Genomic DNA, 25026 nt, shown 5'->3' on the forward strand with positions numbered 1-25026 from the left:
ACTTTCTTATGATAATTACGCAGTGCCATCGTGACGTAATGCCCAAACTAACGCGGAACGATGCTGACTGCCTTGAGGGTTAGTGCGACCTTGAGCTCTAAGCGCCGGTCGGTAACCCTTGTCCATTCGATATTTTTTAAACCTGAAAAATTCCACGCGTGGGAAGGTGAGCGAAGGGAATGCTAAAAAGTCAAATACGGGCCTAAATGAAAGAGACATCAAGATGAAACCACGCAATACGCGTGCGGATGATATTGAGAAATACTGCTGCACGCCACGTAACCACTGAGGTCACCTGTGCCGTCGTTCGGCAGAGCACCTGCATTCCAAGCGCTTCAATGGAATACGCAACACGAGCAGTAAAAAAATGCAACGCCGGCGCGAACGTCACAAAAAATACCGCCTTACAACACTGAATTTCAGAATTATTACCAGGTAGAATTAAAAAAGAAAATACAGATATCACAATTCATAATTTTATCCGAACGTAATATTAGGTAAATAAGGGGAGAGAAGAATGCACTTTATCACATATCAAGAAAAACACACGCCACTACATCCATCAAAACCTTACGGCAACAGTGAAAAATATCAATGATTCTCTGCACACTAAAAGAGACCGAGTAAATCCAATTCCACCTTGGGTGACAGGTGCCGGGAGAAGAGGTACAGATTATTTGAAACCCTACAAGGGTTATTCCCTTCTTGAGCAGAATTTCACCTCACCTACTTGTCCCTGTCTCGCGATTTCTCTGGCACCTCTGTATCTAGGATGAGCCCTCGTTTTCTATTCCTTGAAATAATTCCGACGTTTCAAGAATGATAAAACGGAGCCGACGCGATGAACTCGCAGAAACTGGAGCACGTTAACAACGGTAAAACATTCATAATGAGGCATTGATAACAAGATTATAACTAAAAAGGGATAACACTTGAATGAATTTTCCACAACGGATTGCAACAATAGTGATGTCATCCATGAAATTAAATAACCAAAATGATGATCAAACCCTTAAGTAATCTCTGATATTACTTAACAACCCCTAAATTGGCAATTCAGACTTTAATTCAACCGTACCAAACAATTGTTTGAGTTTGATATGCAAGTGAAGGCAACAAAACACAAAAATGAATAGCAGTAAGCAATAAACAATAACACTAACAACAAAAATAACTTCGATGACTTCAAATTACGATCAACAATTCGACATTTAAATTTAAATCACACTTTCATTCCACAAATGAAATATACTAAATTGTATCCGTTAAGACTACCGAGCTGCCATAATGTCATCTTACCTGGATCTTCCCAGAGTGTACACAAGAATTTCCTTCATAGACTTTTCCCTCTCACGTCCTCATTGATTTCAATGCGCAGACAAGTAGTTGGAAGAAACACAGCAGGATCAAATAAACTGAATTTTACTGTTATTACAGCTTCAAAACTTAACATCAGACGAAAATTCCGAGCTTCGAAGCAATCCCGTACCGATAGGTGCGGCAATCTAACGGAAATTCACGACTTTAACCGAGCGATTCCGATAACAATTGAAGGAGGAAAAGCAATATACATTTCTTTAGCGCGACGTTTAAATAAAAGGTTAGGTAGCTAAATGAAAATCATTTCACAGCTATTCTATTTAGCGGGAGAATAAATGCTACATTATAAAAATATCTTAGAAAGAAACGAAAAATTTATTAGAAACGATCATTTTATTCGTTGAAATTTTTAGGAACAACTTCACATCGTGTAGTGGGAAGTCATCTGTAAGTGCATGACAGAAATAAATCGACTTGATAGACCCAAGGTTATTCTGAAATGTTCGAACTAATTCATAAAAGTATCCATATATAGTCCTTTCAGAATTTTGAAACTTTTAATATTACCGACTCGTACAGAGAAATATGCCCCCTGAACAATGACGAAGAAAAATTAGAAAACTCCCATCATTTCCAGTACCTACGGACTGAACAGAAAGACGACGATGTAAATTTAATCAATATATGGTCGAAACGGATTAAATATCTATCATTCGTTAAAGCATTAACAGTTTGCTTTCTCGAAGACTTACAAACGGCCGGATTTTGATGAAAAGAGCCTCTAGGGTAGGTATTCCACTTATGAAGCCCTTTCATCTCCCATTTTTAAGTTTGATTTCTTCCATTTATTTTTAACCCTTAGACTGTGAGAACGTTTTGTATTTTTTGGATGATCAGGGAGAGTTAAACTGAAATAGCGATCCCTACAGTGTGGAAAAATGCACTTAGCCTCCACCCATGTAGCAATAAAAGTTCTCGGAAACTGAAGAAAGTAGTCGAGCAATGGTCAAATGTTTAAAAACATTTTTCCGCAGTCCACATAAAAAACATATAAAAACGTTCCCGCAGTCTAAGGGTTAAAGTTGGTCCCTCTTGATCTTGGAGCCCTTGGCTGAAGCCTACCCAGCCCATAAGAAAATCTGGCCCTAATTACAAATAAGGGGCTGACAAAAAAAATGACAAAATTTTCTGGTACATGTATTCTGATAAACTGGATGTCAAAATATTCAAAGAAATGCAAATTTTGCACACAATTCCTGTGAAAATCATCAATTTAACATCATAGTCACCATAACCTGGCTATCAAAGTAAGACAAACCATCACGAGATAATATCAAGAACAAAATTGAAGACTTGTAATAATGCAGGTTTATGTGCCATAAATTAAATTACTATAAAATTTATACTATTTATAAAATTTGTCAACACCATAGACAGATTAAGGCGAACAGGGGACTTGTGCTCCGCCCATATGCTTAAAAAATCAACAAAATTTTTATAATGGTTATCATTATAGGTTTGTTTTTATTTTAGTGCCTCTATCATATAATTTCATATAAAAATAAATATAATATTTCATACAGTAATTGTATTTTTCTTTTAATCTCAAGTATTAGAAAATCATTTGCCTTTTAGAACCCTGTTCTCCCCCCCTAAAAAAATCTTGGATTCACCCTGGGTCAAGCCCTATGTATTTTGATTTTTTCTCTCATCTATCTCATTATAATATACATTTTCCCCATGTGTTAAAAGTGCGTTTGGTTTTCATGACTTAATGTTGTCTATTGATGTCATAAAATATTAGCCTGAGGGCTGCCTGCTGCAGCAGAGGGAATTATGTGCCATCCGCTGAGAGTAACTGCACAGTTTAACTCTAATAGATGGGTACTAACTCCTTGGCCTTATGACACATAACAATGTCATTTCTTAATAGTAAATCAGATACAAACAATAGAGAAAATGCAATAAATAAATTTTTTTTCATGTAATAATTATTTTGTTTTTAAATCACGAAAAGAAAATCATACACTGTAAATCCTTATGGTATCAGCTTTAAAATACTTGGGTGAGACCTGAATAAAAAAGTTTATTGCTCGCTGGCAAGTAAGATATGATGGTTTGATTTATATCTATAGACCTGGGCACATTATTGGGCTCAATTTTTCTCTTTCAAAGATACCATTGGCATTGATTTTCTGACCCACATCTCAAAAACGGTAAGTTTTCCCCAGCAAAAATCGCATTTAATAATAGCTGGGGGAAAGAAGACAGAAAATATTGAAAATGGAGAAGATACAATGCACACATGGGGAATGAAGAAAAAGGCTGTCCTGGATGCTTTCTTGGTAATACTGATCCCAAATTGTAGAGCACCCTGTCCAGGCCCTCAAGCCAGCAGTCGACTGATTGGCACACAGCAGAAAACAAAACTCACAGGGGGTAAATACGCATAAGTTTGCCGAAAGGTGGGGTGTAGCTCTGGAGAAGATATCTGTTCTACAAGATCAAGCAATCCAAGTCTAGCAAGTACCCTACAAGTTGCTAGCGGCTCCCAGGCTGATCTCCCAGCAATTTTTGACAAATTGCGTGCTTTTCTTTTGCACCATAATACTTTCACTGATTAAGTTCATCAGAAATCAAATTCTGTGAAGCACTGCCAAGAATGATGAAGATCAAATGGATAGATCAATTGAGTAATGCGGAAGTTTTAAGAGCGGTGAGAAGTATCTTGAAAACCACGGGTGGAAGAAGGGACAATTTAATCAGCCACATAATGAGACATGGGAGTCTAATGAGAATTACCCATGACAGACAGATGGAAGGGAAGATAGTAAGAGGTAGACCACAGATGCAGGGCCGGCCTTAGGGCGGGGCGACCGCCCCGGGCCCCGCGCTTTGGGGGGCCCCTCGTTCGTGAAAAAAAAATTAAAAAAAAACGATTGTTTTGAAAACGTAATTTCAACCATTACTGTATTGTTAAGTCTGTATAGATAAAAAATAATATTATGAAAAAGGAATAATAATGCATTAATTTTTATTGTGCAATTGCGTTTGTCACATACTTAGCCAGAGAGTGGTAGGGATTCAAAATGCTCGAGTTTGTAGATGGGGTATAGAGTTTAATATTTTAAGTGAAGGGCCCCGCACTGAAGGTTCGCCCCTAGCCCCGCACCTGTTAGGGCCGGCCCTGCACAGATGAGATTCAAATAGCAAATGATAAAAGTTGTAATGTATGTATTTCACAGTCAGTGAACCCGAAATGAATCTCTATTGTTTGCGATTGAGACTCTTAAATTATTCACTGTCTGAAATATTTATTTTATATTGATATTCTTATATTTAAATCTTTTTGTGACTTTCCATGCATCAGTATAGTTTCTAATATAACTATTTATTTATAAATTATAAGACTATATATTAGGCCCTTGCAACAGTCACTGGAGTTATTCCCTAACAATCTAGTGGGGACACAAGGAACTACAATGATGTAAATTGCACATAAACCCTTTTGATTGTCAATGGCTTAGGCTATTACATGCGTCTTAAAGACAACTAACTTAAAAAATGGTACTTACACCGTAATTAATAACAAGTCTTCAATTGTGAAAAATAAGACCACATTCCAAGCACAAAAAGGTTTGCCATTAAAAGTTGTGAAATCCAGGACACATAGCCATGCTTTCTGAGTATAAAAAAGAGGTGCGGTAACATTCATTAAAAAAATATGTCATGTGGCCCTAAAAATTCCTTTGTTGGTACCTCATTTCTGGTTTTTATGTCACAAGTTTCTTTGGAATAATCAGAAAAGGAATGAAAAAACAACAAAGTAAAAGCAAGAAATATGTAAGGTAAAAACGTTATAATCATTATGTCAACTTATGAAGACAACTGCAGCAATTTTTTTCACTCGCCCAGAAAACTTCTTTGTACAATCCATGCATTATGGATTACACAACATTTACTTGCCAACCTTTTCGGAGAGGAACTGGACCTTTGACAAATTAACGTTATTGAGGGGATTCTAGAATCACCGACTGCTGTAACCATGGCATAAGGTAATGAGAAACGGGCATCATCAAGGGAAAGCAGCTGCCCCACACATGTTAACACATTTCATTCTAAATTACACTAGACAAAGCACTCTGATGAATATTGGAGATATCATGTCCCCTATTGGTGCCCACAAGGAGTTGAGCATCCTCCAACTCCTAGTCTCATCTGGTTGAAAAGGTATCTTACTTGAATTTAATCTCATTACAAAAAACATAAAAGAAATTTTATTATAACATATTTTTCTCTAAGCTGTAGGAACTAGACTCAAGCTAGAAGCACAAAATAATTTTTAGGGGAATGGCTTCCTTTCACTTTTTCCATCAGTTGGTAGGTCTATTCTTCTATTGCCAAAAAGAGTCATTGGTCAATCAGAAAAAGAATCACAAAGAATGTTTTAGCATCAAATTGGCCTTTCCATGAAATGTAGCTGTGAATGAAAGAGGGATGGCAAAAATTACCATAGGACTCAGAAAATGATTGCTCTCGCACACACTCGTCATCATGCCTTTCTTGCTTAAGGAAAGCTACTAAGATACAGGTACAGTAAAATTGCTATTATTTCCATGAATCACAAATTCTATAAAATTTATATAAATCATTGTACAATGCCTCACTACTTAAAGGTACTTCTATTCTTTCTAGAATACATGAAAAGCATAGCAATCCCAGTTATATTGCCATGAGAAGGTGAAACAGGTTGTGCAAAATGAAAATAATACAGAAAGGTATAATAATATTCATTATAGCATAAAAAGCACATTCGCAGAACAACTGCATTTCGGCCTCAGCTGGCACAAGGCAGTTTCAAAGGTAATAAAGTAGGAAACAGATTGATTTCAACTTGAAAAATGTTTTATTTTACTCTTAGATTCCTTCTAAGATAGTCATTACACATGTACAAATTAAGGCTCTAATTTGGTAAACAAATTTAAGCATTTTTTCCTCCACACGAACTTCTGCACACACTAAGTGTGAGCTGTCCAAAAATTACTTGAATTTCAGGTTTTATCCTCAAAAATTGTTCCCACAATTTACACAAATACTTCCGGGAAATTTTAATAACTCAACATTGTATGTCTTCTTTTCATAACGATCCACATTTACTTCCACTTTGTGACAAAAAAATTAAAATTTGAATAGCATTTTTCAAAAATGCATAGGTACCCAATCCGCATGCACTTGACTTGATTTGATGACAACACCATACAGCAAATTAAGTATTTTACGCACAATTTCAGAAAAATTAACAAATTTTAATAACAAGAAAAGCAAGAAGTCTATATTATGTGGCAGTGTCAGGTTAGTCTTTTCATTGCTTTATTCATTGCCAGTGTAACAACACTGGAAACACTATCATTGAATTAGATAAAACTTTTAACGCCTTAATACATAGAGCAAGGACCTTATCATGCAGGTACTTGATCTCAAGCAGCAACTAAGAACTAGAGCAATTTTCTAACCATATTCCAGGAAACCACAATTCAATGGCTTACGACTTTAGGCAATGGACGAATTCATTTAAATAAGGCTAAATCGCATCCACTCAAAGATTTCCCTTTTGCATCTGGATTAAAACCTCAGTTTCAGAGAGATAGTGCTTCCAGACATGAAAATTATACTCACACCTGACAATTCCATGATCTCATTTGGCTAATTTTCCCAGATGATCTATGAAATCAAATGGTTTGGGAACACCGAGGTAGACAAGTTCAGGGAAATATTCTATTCCTGAAATATACATGTAACTCAACTTCAATATAATGATCTCAAATAAATATCCACTAAGCAAAAACTAACCACTTCTGTTTAGGAGTCAACCACATAAATTTAAATCCTCATTTTTAGAGACAGTTCAATGTAATTAAGGTACCTTCATTGATAGAATAGGACAATCGCTTGTTCGAGTGCATAAAAACATAGGAACATCATATGTATACACAATAACCAACCTAAACAAATATTGAATCCAAGTTATTTTCTCTACAGCCATAATACTGTTGATTCCATGGCAAGAAGTGTCTACTCAAAGGACTTCACAGATATTCCTCAGAAGAGAAATTAGTACCTGCATGTTTATCAACCCAAATAAATACATTTTCCTAACAAAATCAAATTACGGCCAATTAATATCCCAAGGTAGGAAATAGGTACTTAATGGTCTGTAACTATACTTTAAGCATCATTCAGATAAGGAGAAAAACATAATCATGTCACAAAAGAAATAACAAGTAACAGAACAAAATAATTGCTCTTAATAAAAAACATTTTTCATAAAAAATATATCACAACATTAAAATCTATACACATTCTTAATGCCAGATCAATTTGAATGGTTTTTCCTGAAATAATTTATAATCCAAACACACCTGTTTGAACAACTTCAACATGGAAAAGATATGAAAATCAAATTTAAATATTATTTTCAGAGCTAAAAAGTAGAAATGATACATAATAATGGTGAACAAATCCAATCCGCCGATAATCACAGATGCATGAAAATAACGATGATTCCAAAATGCTAATGCCTCCATTTTATGCCAAGTCACTGGATTGAGTTCTGAAGGCTACATACAAAATGCTTTTAGCACTTCACAGAAACATTACAAACACACTGATCATAAAAATGAACATACCTTCCAACTTCCATGAGGTACACTTTATCACAGATGGAAAAATGTAACAATGTATGTACCTTGGCACTGTATTATTCTTCAATGTAATTATTACATTGTGTGTTTGTAGTGACTGTTCAATTTTAATTCATATTCCAATCCAACGGGAGAGACATTTATCATGTTATAATACGATAATCATTCAAGACCTAGGGCCCAATTAATTCCTTGAACCAAGAAGAGGATAAGTGGTTGCCAAACAACAAGCCATCGAATCCAATCTAACAACTGGCCATAGAGCACGTGAGGTCTTTCCCACCTGTGGTAATCTGAGTTCAGGATACATACAGAAGATGCCTTGGAAGAAAACAATCCCAAATTAAACTAAGATTAATGAAACAAGTACATATTTAGAATTTTGCAGTTCTAATAGCAATTTGGTAAGATAATTCCATTCCACTTCACATAGTCACTTGAAGAACTGCAGATATGGCTTTAATCTAAAGTTGAAGCTATGGGGTTTTGGAGTGAGACCATGATGGATAGTAGCAAAACACTTAATGATTACCACGAATACATGCATTCTTAATGAGAGATAGTTTTGGCTGTTAATCTGCCCATAAGTATAGCACTCATCACTGTACCTGAGGTTACCTTTTAAAGGTCATGACTAATTAGCAGAAGTCACTGTACTGCTTACATCAATCATGGAGAAACTTCTAAAAATGCATATAATAACAGGGTAACACTAAATGCAATTCACTCATAGGTCATCAACTGAAGTAGCTGATACATGGTGGCCACAAACACACAAAAATATCAAGCAGATAGGATAACTCGTAAATTTTCATGACGGCTTTCATAATTTTCTAGACAGCACATCTTTACACATTTACTCCATGATCCTCTCATCCAATCTTTCCAACTCATAATGCCCCGTTTGCAGAAATTGTCCAAGCTCACTGCTTTCCCTGTCTTCATATCTCAGAGGACACTCTAATTACACTTCAAAAATCCCTGGATCAAGATTATTCTTTTCCACCTTGCCTTCCATCTCTTTAGACATTTCCTGCTATCATACAGGTTCTTCACATATTCCTTCCACCTACTTGAATCTCTTGTTCCTCTGATAACCTCCTCCAATTCTAGGAAGTTGATGGTTTCAGGCGTCACTTTATGGAATTTACTCATGATGAATAAAATTTTAACTTTGTTTTTCCACATACATATATATTTATTTAAACACGACCGTGGTTTCGACACACTGCATCAACATCCATCAGATGACGCAGTGTGTCAAAACCACGGACGTGTTTAAATAAATATATATGTGGAAAAACAAAATTCAAATTTTATTCAACCAATTCTAGGCCTAAGTTTTGGCACGGCTTTCCTCTTTTGCTACCAGATTGCTACCTAGTATAAATCACACCAGCCACAAATCCATCTGAAAGACTGCCCTTTCAACCAAACCTCTCGTGCTTCCTTAATTTCCCACCATAACTTAATGTTCATTTTCTTTCTACATAATATACAACCAACCCACCTCTAATGTAAACCCTTTACTGTGTTCCTTCTACTTCCTTATCCATTTTCCTTGTCATTCCTTCAGTGATCCATTCCTTCTTAATCCATATACTCTTTAAGAATACCAATGACTTCTCTCCCACATTGAATATTCCCATTTTTTCCTTCTATCCCTTTCTATACAGCCTGCATAACCCCCAATCTCCTATACATTATTCTCTGCTATTCTCTAATCTTAGATACCTTCAGAGCTTCCAAGATCCACTTCCAGGTTCCCACTCTAACTAAATTATAAAATTCATGGTTTTTTCCAGGTTTTCATGGTGTGTAGATAAAGCATTTTAAACAGAAATATTGATCACGTAACAATCATTGGCCGCACATTGACTACAAATATAACAAACGCAACAGACGCCGTGAATGCAAATGCAGCAATGAAAGAGTAATCTCTTTTGACGTCACCTATCGTTAGCAAAATGCAGATCCTGGTTGTGAGTGGGGAAATGGAAGGAGCAGGGTGACAGGGAAGTGAAGAAGTGTCTGATTTTTCGCCAGAGTTGATGAACACTTAGTTTACCGGTCTTCCAATCACAGGCTTAAGGTCAATGTGTCACAATGGCTCATGGACCAATAACTGCTCTTAGAATACACGTGTGTAGATAAATTCGCGGACAGTGTCTGCACGTGACTCGGCCTTGAAACATGATCCAAGTATCGATTTTTCTTTTCATCTGTCAATTGTAGTTCTACAATCTAGTTTGAGAGATTTTTAAGGTTTCATGACAAAATTCACGGCTAGTTCCAGGTTTTTTTCACGGTAGACTAAATTCATGGCTTATTCACGGTTTTAAGGTTTTCACAGTTAGGTGGGAACCCTGACTTCTTGTGACTTCTCATTTCTCAAAGTCTTTTGAATTACGATATATAATTAATTTTGACAGCAATAGAACATGACCTAAATGTCATTAAATGAATATAATAGCAAATAATGGATGAATACTTTGGCATGCAAATATAACTTCAAAATACAATTTCATTTGGAGGAATTCATTATGGGTCATTCGAACCGAACTCAAACTGGAGTTGAACCTTGACCTCTCGAATTTTAATGAAAATTAGTAAGTATGCTTGCCACCAAAAATCTACGACATATTAATAGTTTTTTTCACTAAATGCTTCAAACTTTTATTTTTTATTTGAGGAGGCAAACATACATGCAAAGAATTTGTACGGAAATATGCATAATAGTAATCCTTTAGTCTATGTATTTGATAGTTAAACCTTTCATGTCAAAGGCCAACCTTTATCATTAACCTTTTCCCTACCGTGCACGTATATATACGTGTGGACGTTTCCTGACCCGGGAGACCACGGACGTATATATACGTGTGAGAGTTTCCCGGTCAAGAAAACGAAACCCGTATATATTCGTTTTCTAGCTCTCCCCCTTTCAGGACGGTCGTGGGTTTAGGTCGCCTTTGTCTCGGGACCCAACGCTTCGGGGTTTAGGATTAACCCTCCGAATCCGGGAGCAGGTACCCGGACCCTTCGTGTTTTATAACCTCTCTCAGCGGTAAGGGACAGCGGTCATACAATTGTTTATAGAGTCAATTTTAGAAATAAATATTTGTTCATTTCTCAAGAAATATTAACTAAGAATTGAATTGTTTGTCTTTTGAGCAGCGTTTACAATTTTTAAACGAAATTCTACGAAAAATATTAACTTATATCTCGAGTTATGTATAAACATCAACATGGAAATTGTTGCTGCGTTAAATGCTTTGATAATGGCCTTAGAACTTCGTTTAAAATTTAACAATGCTCAGATAAAAATGAGGAATTATATTCAATGTCTGTAATTTACGTGCAATCAACAATTATCCATTTGCTAAATACATATAAGCAATACATAAGTTGACCGCGAACCAATGCCGCAGGTATGGTCGTAAACCCGGAAAGGAGGGAGCACAACTACTCTTGGAGTCTGAGATAATACGGAGTCCCACCATGGAGGGGTCGAAAAAGGTTCAGCGAGACCCTTCTTAACGAATGCCCTCCAAAAATGCTCCGTACCACGAGAAAGAAGAGTCTCTTGGGGAGCGGTACAGCAGTCAAGCTAAGACGAAAACTCCGCGGTCTCGAAAGGGTTAACAAATATAAAGAGAACAGTAAAATTATATAGTTAACACATCATGGGAAGGATACGGATTGCAGAACATCTTCTTCAAGTCTACTTTCTCTTTGCAGTAAGGGCAGGTCTGCTTCTTCCCAATTATGCACCAACCACGGATGCAAAACTCATGAAATCTGGGCACAGTTAAGGATCACATTTCACAATATTTTTAAATTTACAATCTAAAATATCTTTAAAATTTATAAAGTTATAAATAGTATATTAGGTTAACGTTTGGGATCATAGGTAGTGGCTAATTGGGCAACATTTGGCTCCTTCCCTAAGAATTAAAGATTCAAAATTTTTTGAAGAAGATTGAAGAGCCCTTAACAAGTTCTTGTGGTATGAGGAGGCCTGGGGAAAGAAACTGGCCCCCTTCCCTGAATTTGTGCTATTTACACAACTATGGCTTATTTTAAGGAATCATATTCTCTCTAATCCACTTCAAACTTTGGATTGAAAAAATGAGCAAGTGACTGAATCAAGAATTAATCTAAACCATACTTTCCATTAGAATGGCAAAAAAAGGAAAGCTGAAAAAAATGACAACTCAAGGATAAATTTCGAAGTTGAAGAGAAATTTTTGAAGTGAAGGGCATGAGATTACAAAGCAATAATTGACATTGAAAGCATCATCTTGACAGTTCATCAGCTTAAATAAGATGAATACATAAAAATTACCTACCTATTATTGACACTTAATTCCCAGCTACTGGAATAATTTTGATAATGTTGCAAAAGTTGTCAAAACAACTGATATGACCATGCAACAGTCAATGTTCCCACAAAATTGTCATGATTGGAAATATAAGGTTGATAATAAAATACATATGCAGTTAATACCAGTAGGATGGGAGTTTTACACTACCACAAAAGAAGTCAAGCAGTCACTTGACAAAAAATTTATTTTATCAAATTAAAAGCCATTTTTATTACTACTTACATAAAAATTATCAGTATTTGATTCTCCAATCATTGAATACTTCTTTTTTGAGACCTTAAGGGTGAGGATGTGTTTCATAATGAAATTTTGCAATTTAACAGGGTCATGAAGGTGACAGTTGTCAGAAATAAGATAACTAACACTTTATCACCAAATTTTTGATAAATTTCTAGCAACTCTGTTCACAATCTGCAGTTTTCCTGCAGAACATCAGTTGTTAATCAAGGCCATACGGGGATTTCATGTCAAATCAGGAAGAGGGGTATCAAGTGGTCATCACTCTTTTCTCTAGCAGTTATATATACAAAAGATGTACCCTTAAAATGAATTATGATTACATTATTTAACCTCAGAACATTAACCATGGAAATGTATGAACCCTTGAATATAAGAGCATTACGCCTCATAGTAAAAACAAAAAAAATCGCATATGTAATCAAAGCACAGAGGGCAGTGATTCTTACTTTATTTTAACGAAAATACATGCTTGCACATTTGAAGCTAGACAGACGTACATCCAAAGGTTCATAACTTTCCATGGTTTAGGTTCTGCGTTGAAATAAAGTTACTTGGGTGTCAAGTGACTCAAAAACTCTTGCCTACTGTTGGCGTCAAAATGATGTGCCGCTGTACTTAGCAAATTTATACATATCTGGACTTCAGTGCATGCTATACTAATGAATAATATGTCACTTTAAAAGAAATTTTATTCTCAACTCTAATTTATTTTTTATTTTATGAAAAATTTAAAAATGTAGACACGCGAGTGTAATAAATGACTCCGCACACCGTAAAATCAGCCGTTTTGTCAACTTCGTGAACTTTGTAACTCTGCCTAGGGAAAACTGCTACGTCTACAACATTCATCTTCCACAAAAAGTTTCAAACATTAATGTAGATTAATGAAGTGGCCTTTTCGTATTTTTTAAACGCATATTTTGTTGTAAAATAACGAAAATGTTTAAACATTATCTAGTCCTACAGTTTGCCCCGAAAGAAAAAACAAAACTAATAGAAACACGTCTGACTTTATTTGCAATTTTTCTATGATCCGAAAATACATGATTTTTATGTAGTATAGATTAGGTATGGGCATTAAAAAAATACGCAGGAGCGAACGAATGCTGCGTTGCCACGTCTTGCGCGCTAAACTTTACTTCCTAGTAACCAGCAATGGCCTGGCGGGGCCCCGTTTGGCAACACGACATTAGTAAAAGTTATTGATATTTACAAATACATATAAATATTTTTATAGATTATGGATCATAGAAAATTTTCAAATAAATTAAGAAGTGTTTCTATTAATTTTATTTTTTCTTTCGGGGTAAACTGTAGGACTAGATAGTATTTAAACATTTTCGTTCTTTTGAAACAAAATATGCGTTATAAAAATGGGCAAAAGCCATTTTATTAGTGTACATTAATGGTTGCAACTTTTTGTAGAAGATGAATGTTGTAGACGTAGTAGTTTTCCTTAAGTTGAGTTACAAAGCTCATGAAGTTGACAAAACGGCTAATTTTATGGTGCGCGGAGTCATTTATTGCACCGGCGTGTCTACATTTTTGAATTTTTCATAAAACGAAAAATTTAAAAGAATTGAGAATAAAATTTACTGTAATAATAACGTATTACATATAATTATGGCATGCACTGATGTCCAGATATAAATTTGCAAAGTACAGCGGCACATCATTTTGACGACGACAGTAGTTCACTACCAACTCTCAATTAGTGAGACACAGGACTAGCACGATTTTCCATTCATGATACATATTCAAAAAATTAAATTCTGCGTGGGTTACTGGTATGAATGTTGCCTAATCCTGAGAGCAAAGGGTTAAGTGAAATTGGTGATGGTCACCTGAAATTGTTTTGCTAAATCTGCCTGATTTGAGATGAAAAGGCCCTATATCCAGAATAATGACAAATGATGAAAGGAAAAGGCCAACTTCTAGCATAGCAGGCAGCATCCTGCATTACCTGAAGTATAAGCAGTCCACCACATTTTTAGTTTTGATTAGGATTGTGTCCGGCTGCCTCTTTTTTAGTTTTGGCTATCATGACTCCTGAGTGTAATACACAGAGGGAGAATATTCTTTTTTTTGGTTGAAAATTTAAAGAACATTTTTTTATAATAATAATATGTATAGGTGTTTTGAGAACTCAATGAATTTCATTATTTATGAATACAAAAGTAAGAGAATCTCAATCATTTCTCTTACACGTAATCAGTTCCTACATGAAAAATCTTCTCCCACAGAAAAGTACTGCATTGAGACTAAAGGCATATAATATTAAGATGTCACATCAACCGAAAACTCAGGACCCGATTTGGAATTCTTATGATCTATTCAGCATCATATATTGGTTGACAGGACACCTGTTTGGTGAGAGATATTCATAAGCACTATGCTTTCAATAGGACTGTAATTCACTCAAGAATTAGAGGTAACATTGCACCAAGTTTCAGAGGTCAAAGGAAATTTGCCTCCTCTTAAACTAAATTTTGACCTAGATTTTACTACGAACACCAGTCACCTCTAACACAAAGGGGAAATACTTAAATAAATAGAAAAAAATATATCTGAAGGTATTTAGCACTAAAAATTTTCAACAGGCATCATCCTAGCAGATTTTATAAAGACAATGCTGTACGACACCTCTTAGCAAATTAAGTAATGCCAAAACTCTTATTCAAAATTTTATTTAAGACCACTAATCTCAGAAAAAGGGGAAAATGGACCCTGTTAGTAGATGACCTGAGACTATTAGCAATTACTGATTGCACAGATGCCTTCCCTTTAGCAACATAATATGCACCATAAATGGATCAAATGGCCCCTGCTGTCCTTCTGAATGGTACTCCTAGTGTTACCAAAGCATCATAAAATAAGGGATATTTTGCACTCACGACCATCTTTCATGAAATCTTACTAAATTAAGTGAATCCACACTGGAGATCATGGGTCAACAACCCTCAAGCCAAATGCAGCCCCAAATAAATTTCATACAGCCTGCATAACAGACACAAATGGGGGGTACAGGGAGTGCACGTCCCCCCCTTGCGGTTCCACTCATATTTCCTAACATTACAGAACCACAATTGTAACTTTTTTATATCATGAGATGTCATTTTTTAACGTATGTGTATAATCAGAGTAAAAAAGCTTTTCATGTGACTTAATTATTTTTCATTACAATAAAAGTAAAGGTATCTCAAGATATATCATTGCATCCCCCCCTCCCTGAGTTTTTTCTGTACCTGCTCCTGATGCATAACAATGAGCAATTAAGTACCATGCAACATAGGTTATAAGAGACCCAATGGAGATAGCGTATGGATTCAAATGAGGACGTTAATAATATATAGGCACACATCAACAAAAATGCAGGCATTTAAATCCCATATAACCATGCCAATATATGTGTCAAACAAGCACGATAACGTTGCCAACCCCTGTCAGTGGCATAGCTAGGAATTTCGTTCAAGGGGTCCAAAACCAGGGGGATTTTTGAAAAAACAGGGTGCTAAGTAGAGGATTTTAAACTAATTTTAACACTTTTCATATTAGAAATCATTGTTTTGTTGAAGAAATATTTAGTAAATTCATGATTTTTATATATTTTTCTATTATAAAGGAAAATAATTGTGATTTTATATCTTGGGATGGGGGCTGGGAAGGGAGTCGGGACCACCCCCCCTGGCTAAGCCACTGACCCCTGTGGATTATAAAATTGACAAACTACACAAAACTCTTAAAGAGAAGGATGACATTTAAAGGTCAATCGATTTAAAGGGTAAAATCATACCTGACACTTTAAGGATACTCATGATTGCAAGAAAGTTTGTATGTGTTCTCTAGCACTCCTTCTTCATCTTCCGATACTAACAATTTATTTCCACAGACAGCACAAACTCCACTCTCAAGATGTCTTGTAGGCATTCCTTGAGCAGTGTAATACTAAGAGAATGATATAGCAGGATTAAGAGTCAATAACAGGAATTAATTTAATTAATAGGATTTAAATCTTAACAAGACTTAATTAAATACTATAAACTTACGCCCACGTGAGTGGCCATTTTATCGGCACATATTTCCGCCAAATCCCTACCCAGCACTCCATAGTAAAGCCCATAAAACAGTAGCAAGAAACCAGCATCCATCCAGGGCTTCGATTTTGAATCGAAGAGTAGATTTAATCCGAACATCGTGGCCATCATCAAAATGTATCCCAGGAGCCCAAGTCCACAACTCAGCTTATAAACTAGGTAAAACCACTTGTACACAAGCCTGTGATAAAGCAAATTTAAATTAGCACCGAAGAGTGCAGACACTCCAACATCTCACAATCAACTTGCACCATAAACAACCTCGGCGTGGTCCCTTGCACAGGTTTTTGAAGGGCTTTCCGAGCCACAAGCGATGTTATACAGGAGAAGATCAGCCACGTAAATATAAATCGCCACCACTGATTTTTTAAACACAGCACAAATGGTATCACCCACATACCAATTAGCGTGGCGGTCTGAAAGAAACATGGAATCACTCAAGCATCTAACAAAATGCATCAGTTCGACCACAACAGGTCACTTAATAGGCAATACATCATCATCAGACTCTGTGTATACGAATACGGTAAGCATACCCCAAAACAAGTAATTAACATACAAACCTGGTAAGACTTAAAATGCCTCTTCTTCCACTCCACTAATACAACTTGAGCTACAATTAAGGTGACTAGGAGAATTAATATCATTTCAGCATGCATAGACTCATGTCCTTTGTGCTGCTCGTGAATTTTCATGTGTTCCAGCCTAAAACGATAATTACTCTCATAAAAATGCAATTAAAAAAATTTGAAGTCGTTAGTTACATTAATCTTACCTCCATCTCTGCTCGGGAGTGAGATCCTCCGGATTAACAGTCTGCAAGAAAATTATTAAGATTGTGTTGTTATGCTGAATCTTCACTTAAAGAGAATTGCTCAAAAACAGCAAGACTCAATTGCATACAAATATTTCGTCTTCCATCGTAATACTAAAAGAAGTACTCATTCAGCACTTATAGAACAATAGCAAATACAATACAGTTTCATAATTTTTCCACCTTATTTAACAACTCGTTCACAGGCTCCATATCTCACCGGTGTGACGTAATAGTATGAAAGCTACTGAAGTCTGGTCGTATGAAAAATTCTGCAATTCATTGAAAATGAAATCTAAAATGCGCAGGTTTTCGTGCAGAAAAAAATGAATGTCGTGAAGGGTTTGGAATTCTGAATTACTCTTGAGGACTGGAAAAGCGATTGAGGAAAGAGGCGTTGATGAATTATTGATTTATTCGTGGCTAAAAAGTTGCCTGAAAAATTGTCGGGGATCGTGAGATTACCTTCGGAGAGGAGGAGCAGGAGTTACTTTTCCGGGTCCATCATGAGTCCGCATCTCCCATTGTGGTTGTTAAACTCGTCTCCCCTCGCTCCTGGGCATGAGCTAGGTGCACACGATCTTTCTTCGAGAGGAATGCTGCCAGTTTATTCCACGAAAATTCGAAGGTATCAATTAAACCTGGCGGAAAAATCGAGAAGGAAATAACCTGAACTTAGGCCCACGAAGCTAAAAGGGAATGGGATCAAATGGGATCAAAGATCTTTAAGATTCATTAAAGGTCCTACACATAGTCGAAGGGGACTTTTGCAACCCAGAGCATATAGCTATATAATATACATCCCAAAAAATGCAAAGGTACTCGATTGACTGGGCATATCTATACTTTGTTTTTTTGTAACTAAAGTTCATTGAAATATCAGAATTCACTCTATTAACAGAAAAATGCCTTTGCATGCCATAAATTTGTAAGTGAGCTCACTCGCATGTCAACCAGTACGAATAACCAAATCATGGCTAGATCTATAAATCAAACCTGAATTTGAAATGGCATAACCCCAACCTGCACTTGGTTGATAAAAGCCTAAATTGAAAGGAAGGACCTCTTGCATTAGAGTAAATTTGCAGCCCAAGAAAGACTTTCCTAGTGGAACAAATATTGGAGAATAATGACAAATTGCCCCATTGAAACTTGATGTAAATTGTTCTTGCATATAACTGACAGCATTCAATTTGTTCGTGACCTGAAACATACTTGCCACAGTCAAAAGTTCGATGAAAACAATTCAAAGTCCATTATAATTCCAGCTTATTCAGTAGTTACCTATCATGTCAGTTGTGATTGCCAGCATATATATTTCACTATTTCAATCATCTCCTGAATAAGTTCATGATGATGGCACTTTTTAGTTTTATTTAATCTGAACTTATCCATATGTGCAAAGCTTGGATAGTATAATTCCATGGTAGTTGCTTATTCTCATTTTTGGTAGTTTTAGAATATTTATGAACTCTTGCGGGAAAGAAACCTGCCTAGCTAGATGATTCAGGACTTACTGCAAGAAAAGAGTAATATACGCATGAATGTATATGAATTCTTTGTGAATTTTATACCAGGTTTGAATCTTGACAGTCACCAGTTTTGAAAATTGTAAGAGGAAAACAGTGAAATGTAGCGAAACGTTGATAGGATGGAGATTTTAACCTGGTATAATGCCCACAAAGAATTCATTTCTGCCATCCACTGGGAAAAGCTAGCTTTAGAAAACATGTATAGCCCTATCTTTTTGTAGCAGGTCAATACTAGAAGGACTGAGGTTGTATGGCTACCTAGATGGACCATTACCTGTAATTTTGACGTTTGATGTCTGAATATTTTTTTCATATATGTTAAAATTAATTGATAACGTCATTAAATATAAGCTTTTTCTTTATTTTTCAATACAACTGATTAATTTTTTTCATATCATTTTAAAAGAGTTGTGCATGCTCAGCTCACAAAAAAAGGCCTTCTACTCCATTGAAGAATTCCTCAATAGTGACATGATACCTTTGTAACTTAACATATTCTGTAATTGTAATTATGTATAATATTTTCTGTGTTTGCAATTAATATGATTGTAATTTTGTTCATTAATTTTTGACGAAGACCAATGCAATCTTGTTTTATGTCTAATAAATATTATTATTATTAAAATAAAAAAAATTTAAATGAGCAGCGGTCACATCGCTCCTGCTTCCCCTGCCCTACATATGTCACTACATATGGCAGATAAATATATGCTGCTTATTTCCATTAAAAATGAAATAAGGATAGTGAAATGTATAAATGAGCTCGCTAAAACATGAAATTGGGTTGATGTAATGAAGTGTAGAGATTTCCTAAATAAAACATGTGTTACTACCATAATATATACAATAGAGACATTTATTGTCAGCCCATCATTTTGATGGGTGCTGGTCTTTTAAGATCGGCAAGTGGTATAACTCCATTTCTATGCGAAAAAATCAAACTATATTTTAACAGAATGCTTATCATAAAAAAATTCTAGGCAATGTGATTAAGTAAGGAAAGGTTATCCATCCCAATGACGGATTTGGTCCTTCTAGTGTTAAACTCCCTTAAATTTCATAGCTGGTCAAGATTGTTGAAACTTCATACATACAACCTCAGAATACACAACTACATACAACCTCGGAATTGGTTGGACTGTGCAAATGAATGGCATAACTTCTGAAGGCGTAGGTATCTTCTGAGAAGCCACATCACAGCTATTTCTTGATATACCTGATGTATTATCTTTTTTGTATTAACCTGAAGTCATAGAAATGATTTTGCATTGCAGTGGTTAAATTTTTACTTCACAATGAGAGCCACTTATAAGACATGTACAGAGCCCAATGAATGGAAGTCTGCATGGTAAGAGATTTCTCCAAATGGAGAAGGTGGTATCATACAGATTGGTTTTGGTCATGGCATTTTTTTTCCAAGGAGGACCTTGGTCCATTTCTCTGTCACCTAACTGAGGAGTTTAGGAAACTCCACCTTTTTTGATAGTAAATATTGATAGGTATAATTAATATTCCAATCATCACAGAGCCCTATTTATTACAGGTACAAAAGTGGATGGCTTCTTCCTCAACCTTAATCTTTGAAAATGTTGGCCACAAAGGAAAAGAGTGGTGTTTCCGCAGCAGATTCTTCCTTTTTTCAGTATACATCCCTTCTCACAAGATACAAGTATTTTCCAGGTATTATTTCACCAAGCCAAGATAGTTTCAAGGGAAGCCTTCCTTTAAAATATGGACTATCTCCATATTTTCCTAACTTGGAATTTTTATAAGAGGTGAAAATAAATTCCAGTTGCAATATTTAAATGAAAAATCAGTTAACATCACCTGTCTCGCTTCCACAGAAGGAAGAGGAGGAAATGGGCAAAGAATCACTCACAATGATATTGCCAAGCTGTAATGACCTTTTGAACAGACTTTCGCCTGCAACCACTAAATACTTTGACCCATCTCAATCTCCTGCCTCCCCCCCAATTTCTGAAATATGTGCGATACGCAGTGGCGCCGACTTCATGAGGCCTGAGGGGGCCCGAGCCCCCTCAAAAATTCGTTGTGGGTGTGAGGAAAAAATGTGCCAGGCTTGTCGATTTTCTCCGGAGTGTCCAGATATCGAGATTCGAGTTATCAGGGTTCTAATGTTGATCATATGACTCTTTTAAAATGCTTAAAAAACTTAAAACTCACTACTTATAAAATTTTCTGGGGCAAGATCCCTGGTTTGGGCCCCCCCAATATTTTTTGCAAGTCGGCGTCCCTGGCGGTACATTTACCAGTATCCTTGCAACCTTATTTTGTGGATGATTCTCATATTAATTACACCAAGAGAGGATGGATTCCAATTCATTTGTCTTTCTTCCTTTCCCATTCTTAAACTTCATCCAAATGAAAAAGAAAAGACTTCAAAAATGATTTATATGCAAAACATCTGCAACATGCATATCAGATATTGGATAAGCTTTAATTTACTATGATGTGTGATGCATGCTGTTTCTCATATACAAAAACAGGATGTTATTTGGATGCCAATGGGTTCTCATTCTAAATATTTAGAATTCTGCATTATCAAAATGAACACTTTATTCACTTAAAAAATGTATCATCCTTCTCATTTACATTACAAGCACACACAAAAATTAGATTCTCTATTACAAAAATACATACATAAATGCTAAAATTCATTGTAAAAATCACAAAGAGTACAATCAAATACACAAAAAATATAAGTCTTCAATTTCATATACTGTTTACTTTACAAGTATGTGCCGCACACACAATTATATCTATATACACAAAGATCTGAGCAAGCACTATTTTACAGGAGGATTAGGCTAAGCTTCCTGACACTCACTGGATTAGACCAAGGTCCTTGCACCTGCAATTGATTTTCATCCACTGAAATAAGAGTTCGTAGGTGAATCTAACCTTATCAACAGGTCTTCTTCATCTTCTTTCTCATCTACTGCAACACTGATCTCACTGAAATATTGATGAAATCCCCAATAAACATCACCTTAATTATGAAATTAAGAAGATAAATATGAAATTGCTACATTCATCAGTAAAACAAAATCTACACATAAAAAAGTTACGAATGTCCTTCTTTTTAGGTACAAGAAAATTTTTGCATTTAAACGAAAAAAAAACTTGAACATAAAAAATACTTGAGCAAAAAGCAGCAATATCATTCTTGACAATCTTAAAAAGCTTTGAATAGAACCATAATTTTAAAAAAATATTTTGAGTATACCAGCATTATATTTCTCCAGTAAAAGAAATTGAAAAGAGGTAATAAAGAAATCACTGCATTGATCTCCAGCCCTAAGAGGCTAATCCAATTAGAATAGCATAGGAATAAAAGTGGAGAATTCATTCATAACTTTTTTCAAATGATTTTTTTGACCATTTTTGGAGTATCACAACTCTAAATGCTTAAATGTGATCTGGATGTTTCAGATGGGTCATAATATAATCACAAAGTTTTGAAATACCATCATGCTAGTAGTAATCTAGTTGAAAATCTGATCCAGTATAAAGCACAAAATACTTTGGCTCAATAGGGAAAAAATTCAGAGGTCTTCAGGTAGAGATTATGAAAAATTGCGATTTCCCTGTTTAAAAAACAACCATTCACTCATTTTACATGGATAAGGTGCTTAAGGGGAACTTTCACCTAACCAAGCACTATAACACCTCTCATCCACTCAACTGCCATACCCCTATAAGGCAATAAAAACAAACAAATTCTTTGAGTTTACCTAATTTACAGGGGTGTGGCAGCTGGGTGCTACACTTGGGTTGTGATTCCTTATGACATGAAGCTGCATATATGGTGCCAAACTTGGAGAATTTATTTGTCACTATCATCATTGCTATATTAAACTCCCTCATCAGAAAAGATGCAGTCGGTGTCATATCACAACAGAAATACTAAAGAATCATCTCAAAAATGAACATTCCCCCACTAAGCACTATGTCCAAGTAAAGTCGGCAAATAGGAGTTTTATTAACAAGAAAAATAGCTACTTTTCATAATTTGAAGATGGTGCACAACTTCTTTTTAAGTCTGAATAACCCAAAGTTCCTAATGCTTTATTTTGGACAGGATAGGACCACAATCATATAAAGCACATTAGTATTTTGAAAATTCATGATTTTGTAATCACACTAACGTTTCAGTCTTGCATATAATATTTTGATAAAGGCTGATGAACAATGGCAGAGGATTTAACAATATTTATGCTCAGTAGTTTTTTGATGTCAATCATTTTTTAACATTTCAATCACAGCCTAAAGGACAAAATTCAATGAAACTATAATCTCCTTAAAAGTATTCATAGTTATGGAAATGGTAAGAATCCATAAAATAAGATGTACCATATCAAGGAGAAAGAAAGACATCCTTTATCTTCAACAGTTCTCAATGAAAAGAAAGTGTGCAAGAATATATAATTGCTTGGGTGACAGTCAGCTCAGTTCAAATGATTTTAATATTAAACCATTCAAAATAGACCAATAACAGCCATACTATTAAGGTAGATGAATGTCAACTTGGATGATAAGGCCTCCTTTCTGAAAGGCAGAGTGTACCATCAAAGTGGAGCAACTTCAGAATAAAAGTTTTCGTTTTCACAAAGGTGATTCCTGTTAAAAATTAAATTCTCAAATCTACTCGAGGAAGATCCAATGCAAATTTAGAAACAAGTGCATTCATAACGGTTTTCACAGCACTTCGACTCAGGAAGGGAGAAAATTTGCAAAGTGTTATTAGCTAATAAGATTTATATTGGAATAGATATACAACAGTTGAACATTTGAGATCTGAGAACTAAGGCTTGCCTTTCTGTTAAATCTGCAATTGCCAAAGAGTGTCACTTATACATAGAAATAGCATGAAAAATAATGTAAATACTTATGTTCCTTAACGTTATAGGACCACTAGAGTATTTATTGCATAAAAACACGTCACAGTCATTTGAGTTGTTTTCACATTTCTTACATGCCATTCCAGTGAGATTCAACTGCTTCATTATTTCAATGATAAAAATTTAAGAGACATTATTGAAAAGTTTCAAGTATTAAAGGTAAAAGTACATATCAAGAAAAATTATTGAAAAATGAGGAATTAAAATGAAGATAATGAAAAATGATGAATGAAGGTTTGGAAAATGGTACCTACTGACAAGGGGAGACCACGAAACTTGCTCCGCCTTTTTCAATGCCGTATTTTTTATGGCCTTCGGAGTGGTGAACACACCCCTGAACTAGTAGTGGTTCCGTTGAATGGGCCTTAGTTTGGCTGTAATTAATTAATTTTCATGCGGTACTTTTCACAAGCCGATTATAGTTCCATGATATCGCACCTCACAGCAGACGGGTCAGGTGGGGTAGTGGTAATGTTTAGGACTACCACGTGGGGGACCAGGGTTCGGGGCTTCGTGATGGCTGTATATTTTATTGTCTTCATTGTGATCATACGGCATCAACTTTTTCATTAATTTTAATTGCGACAAGCATAGACATGAGACTATTTTTTTATCATCATAATGGCGTTTTGGTATTTAAGCAATGTCATTTCAAACACGGAGATACGACGACTACACTAGCAAGGGTTGGTGTGCGCAAAAATGTTAATTTTTCATTGCTTGTACTGATCAACTTCCACATTAAAAATGAAAACCACTCTTGCAAGAGCACATGCCATTAAAGGCTCGCAGCAATCAACAACATGCGTACACACATAATTAATAAGAACACAAAACGATTATAAATTATATTTCTCGAACACTTGTAATTCACTTTACTCCAAAGGGAGTTTACTTACACATAACCTATGTGCTAAAATAACCATTCCGAAATATAATTTCCATTAATAAATAGGATGAAATAAAAGTTGATGACCCTGGACCGGGCGTGCTAGTGTTTAAAATACTTCAATCTTCG

The 25026-nt window shown here is 35.5% G+C and overlaps 3 protein-coding genes and 1 long non-coding RNA gene across 11 annotated transcripts in view; 1 reads left to right on the plus strand and 3 right to left on the minus strand.

The window, feature by feature from the left end:
- The window catches only part of LOC124162541 (protein kinase C and casein kinase substrate in neurons protein 1), a 55195-nt gene extending 53671 nt beyond the window's left edge, over window positions 1-1524 (minus strand). For 2 of the 3 annotated variants that reach the window (XM_046539121.1, XM_046539116.1), the window contains exon 1: window positions 1300-1524. The gene's annotated coding sequence lies outside the window, so the exon portion shown is untranslated. The remainder of the gene's footprint in view (window positions 1-1299) is intronic. The other variant, XM_046539120.1, reaches the window with a different exon arrangement.
- Window positions 1525-6207: 4683 nt separating this feature from the next.
- LOC124162136 (RING finger protein 121) lies at window positions 6208-17823 on the minus strand. Of its 3 annotated transcripts, none has more exons than XM_046538556.1 (8): window positions 17738-17823; window positions 17516-17556; window positions 17304-17445; window positions 17002-17156; window positions 16693-16921; window positions 16458-16591; window positions 11718-11819; window positions 6208-8304 (listed from the first exon to the last, which is right to left on the minus strand). In XM_046538556.1, the coding sequence occupies exons 1-8, from the start codon at window positions 17765-17767 to the stop codon at window positions 8184-8186; spliced, it is 954 nt and encodes a 317-aa protein (XP_046394512.1). In that variant the 5' UTR covers window positions 17768-17823; the 3' UTR covers window positions 6208-8183. The 3 variants fall into 3 exon arrangements, with proteins under 3 accessions (XP_046394512.1, XP_046394511.1, XP_046394513.1); XM_046538555.1 differs by having other exon boundaries at window positions 17644-17773; XM_046538557.1 differs by lacking the exon at window positions 6208-8304 and adding an exon at window positions 10321-10826 and having other exon boundaries at window positions 11665-11819; window positions 17644-17773.
- An 88-nt stretch (window positions 17824-17911) lies between these two features.
- LOC124162137 lies at window positions 17912-21071 on the plus strand. Of its 2 annotated transcripts, XR_006865490.1 has the most exons (5): window positions 17912-18182; window positions 20067-20256; window positions 20361-20434; window positions 20630-20766; window positions 20931-21071. It is a non-coding gene; the product is annotated as an uncharacterized LOC124162137 (long non-coding RNA). The 2 variants fall into 2 exon arrangements; XR_006865489.1 differs by lacking the exon at window positions 20931-21071 and having other exon boundaries at window positions 20630-20886.
- Window positions 21072-21716: 645 nt separating this feature from the next.
- LOC124162957 (centrosomal protein of 135 kDa-like) overlaps window positions 21717-25026 on the minus strand; it is a 48016-nt gene continuing 44706 nt past the window's right edge. For all 3 annotated transcript variants that reach the window (XM_046539734.1, XM_046539735.1, XM_046539736.1), the window contains one exon: window positions 21717-22062. In XM_046539734.1, the coding sequence (XP_046395690.1) occupies window positions 21972-22062 (91 nt within the window). In that variant the 3' untranslated portion in view covers window positions 21717-21971. The remainder of the gene's footprint in view (window positions 22063-25026) is intronic.

The sequence above is a fragment of the Ischnura elegans genome, chromosome 7, assembly GCF_921293095.1.
Source record: "Ischnura elegans chromosome 7, ioIscEleg1.1, whole genome shotgun sequence".
In the NCBI taxonomy this organism is placed as follows: Eukaryota; Metazoa; Arthropoda; class Insecta; order Odonata; family Coenagrionidae; genus Ischnura; species Ischnura elegans.

Bases quoted from the DNA above. Each gene is read 5' to 3' on its own strand.
- LOC124162136 (XM_046538555.1), bottom strand. From the start codon at position 17,685: ATGAGTACTTCTTTTAGTATTACGATGGAAGACGAAATATTT. The intron at 17,157-17,303 runs GTTTGTATGTTA...TGTTTCTTTCAG, and splicing joins GGCATTTTAAGTCTTACCAG to ACCGCCACGCTAATTGGTAT. The intron at 8,305-11,717 runs GTATCCTTCCCA...AGATTACCACAG, and splicing joins AAGAAGATGTTCTGCAATCC to GTGGGAAAGACCTCACGTGC.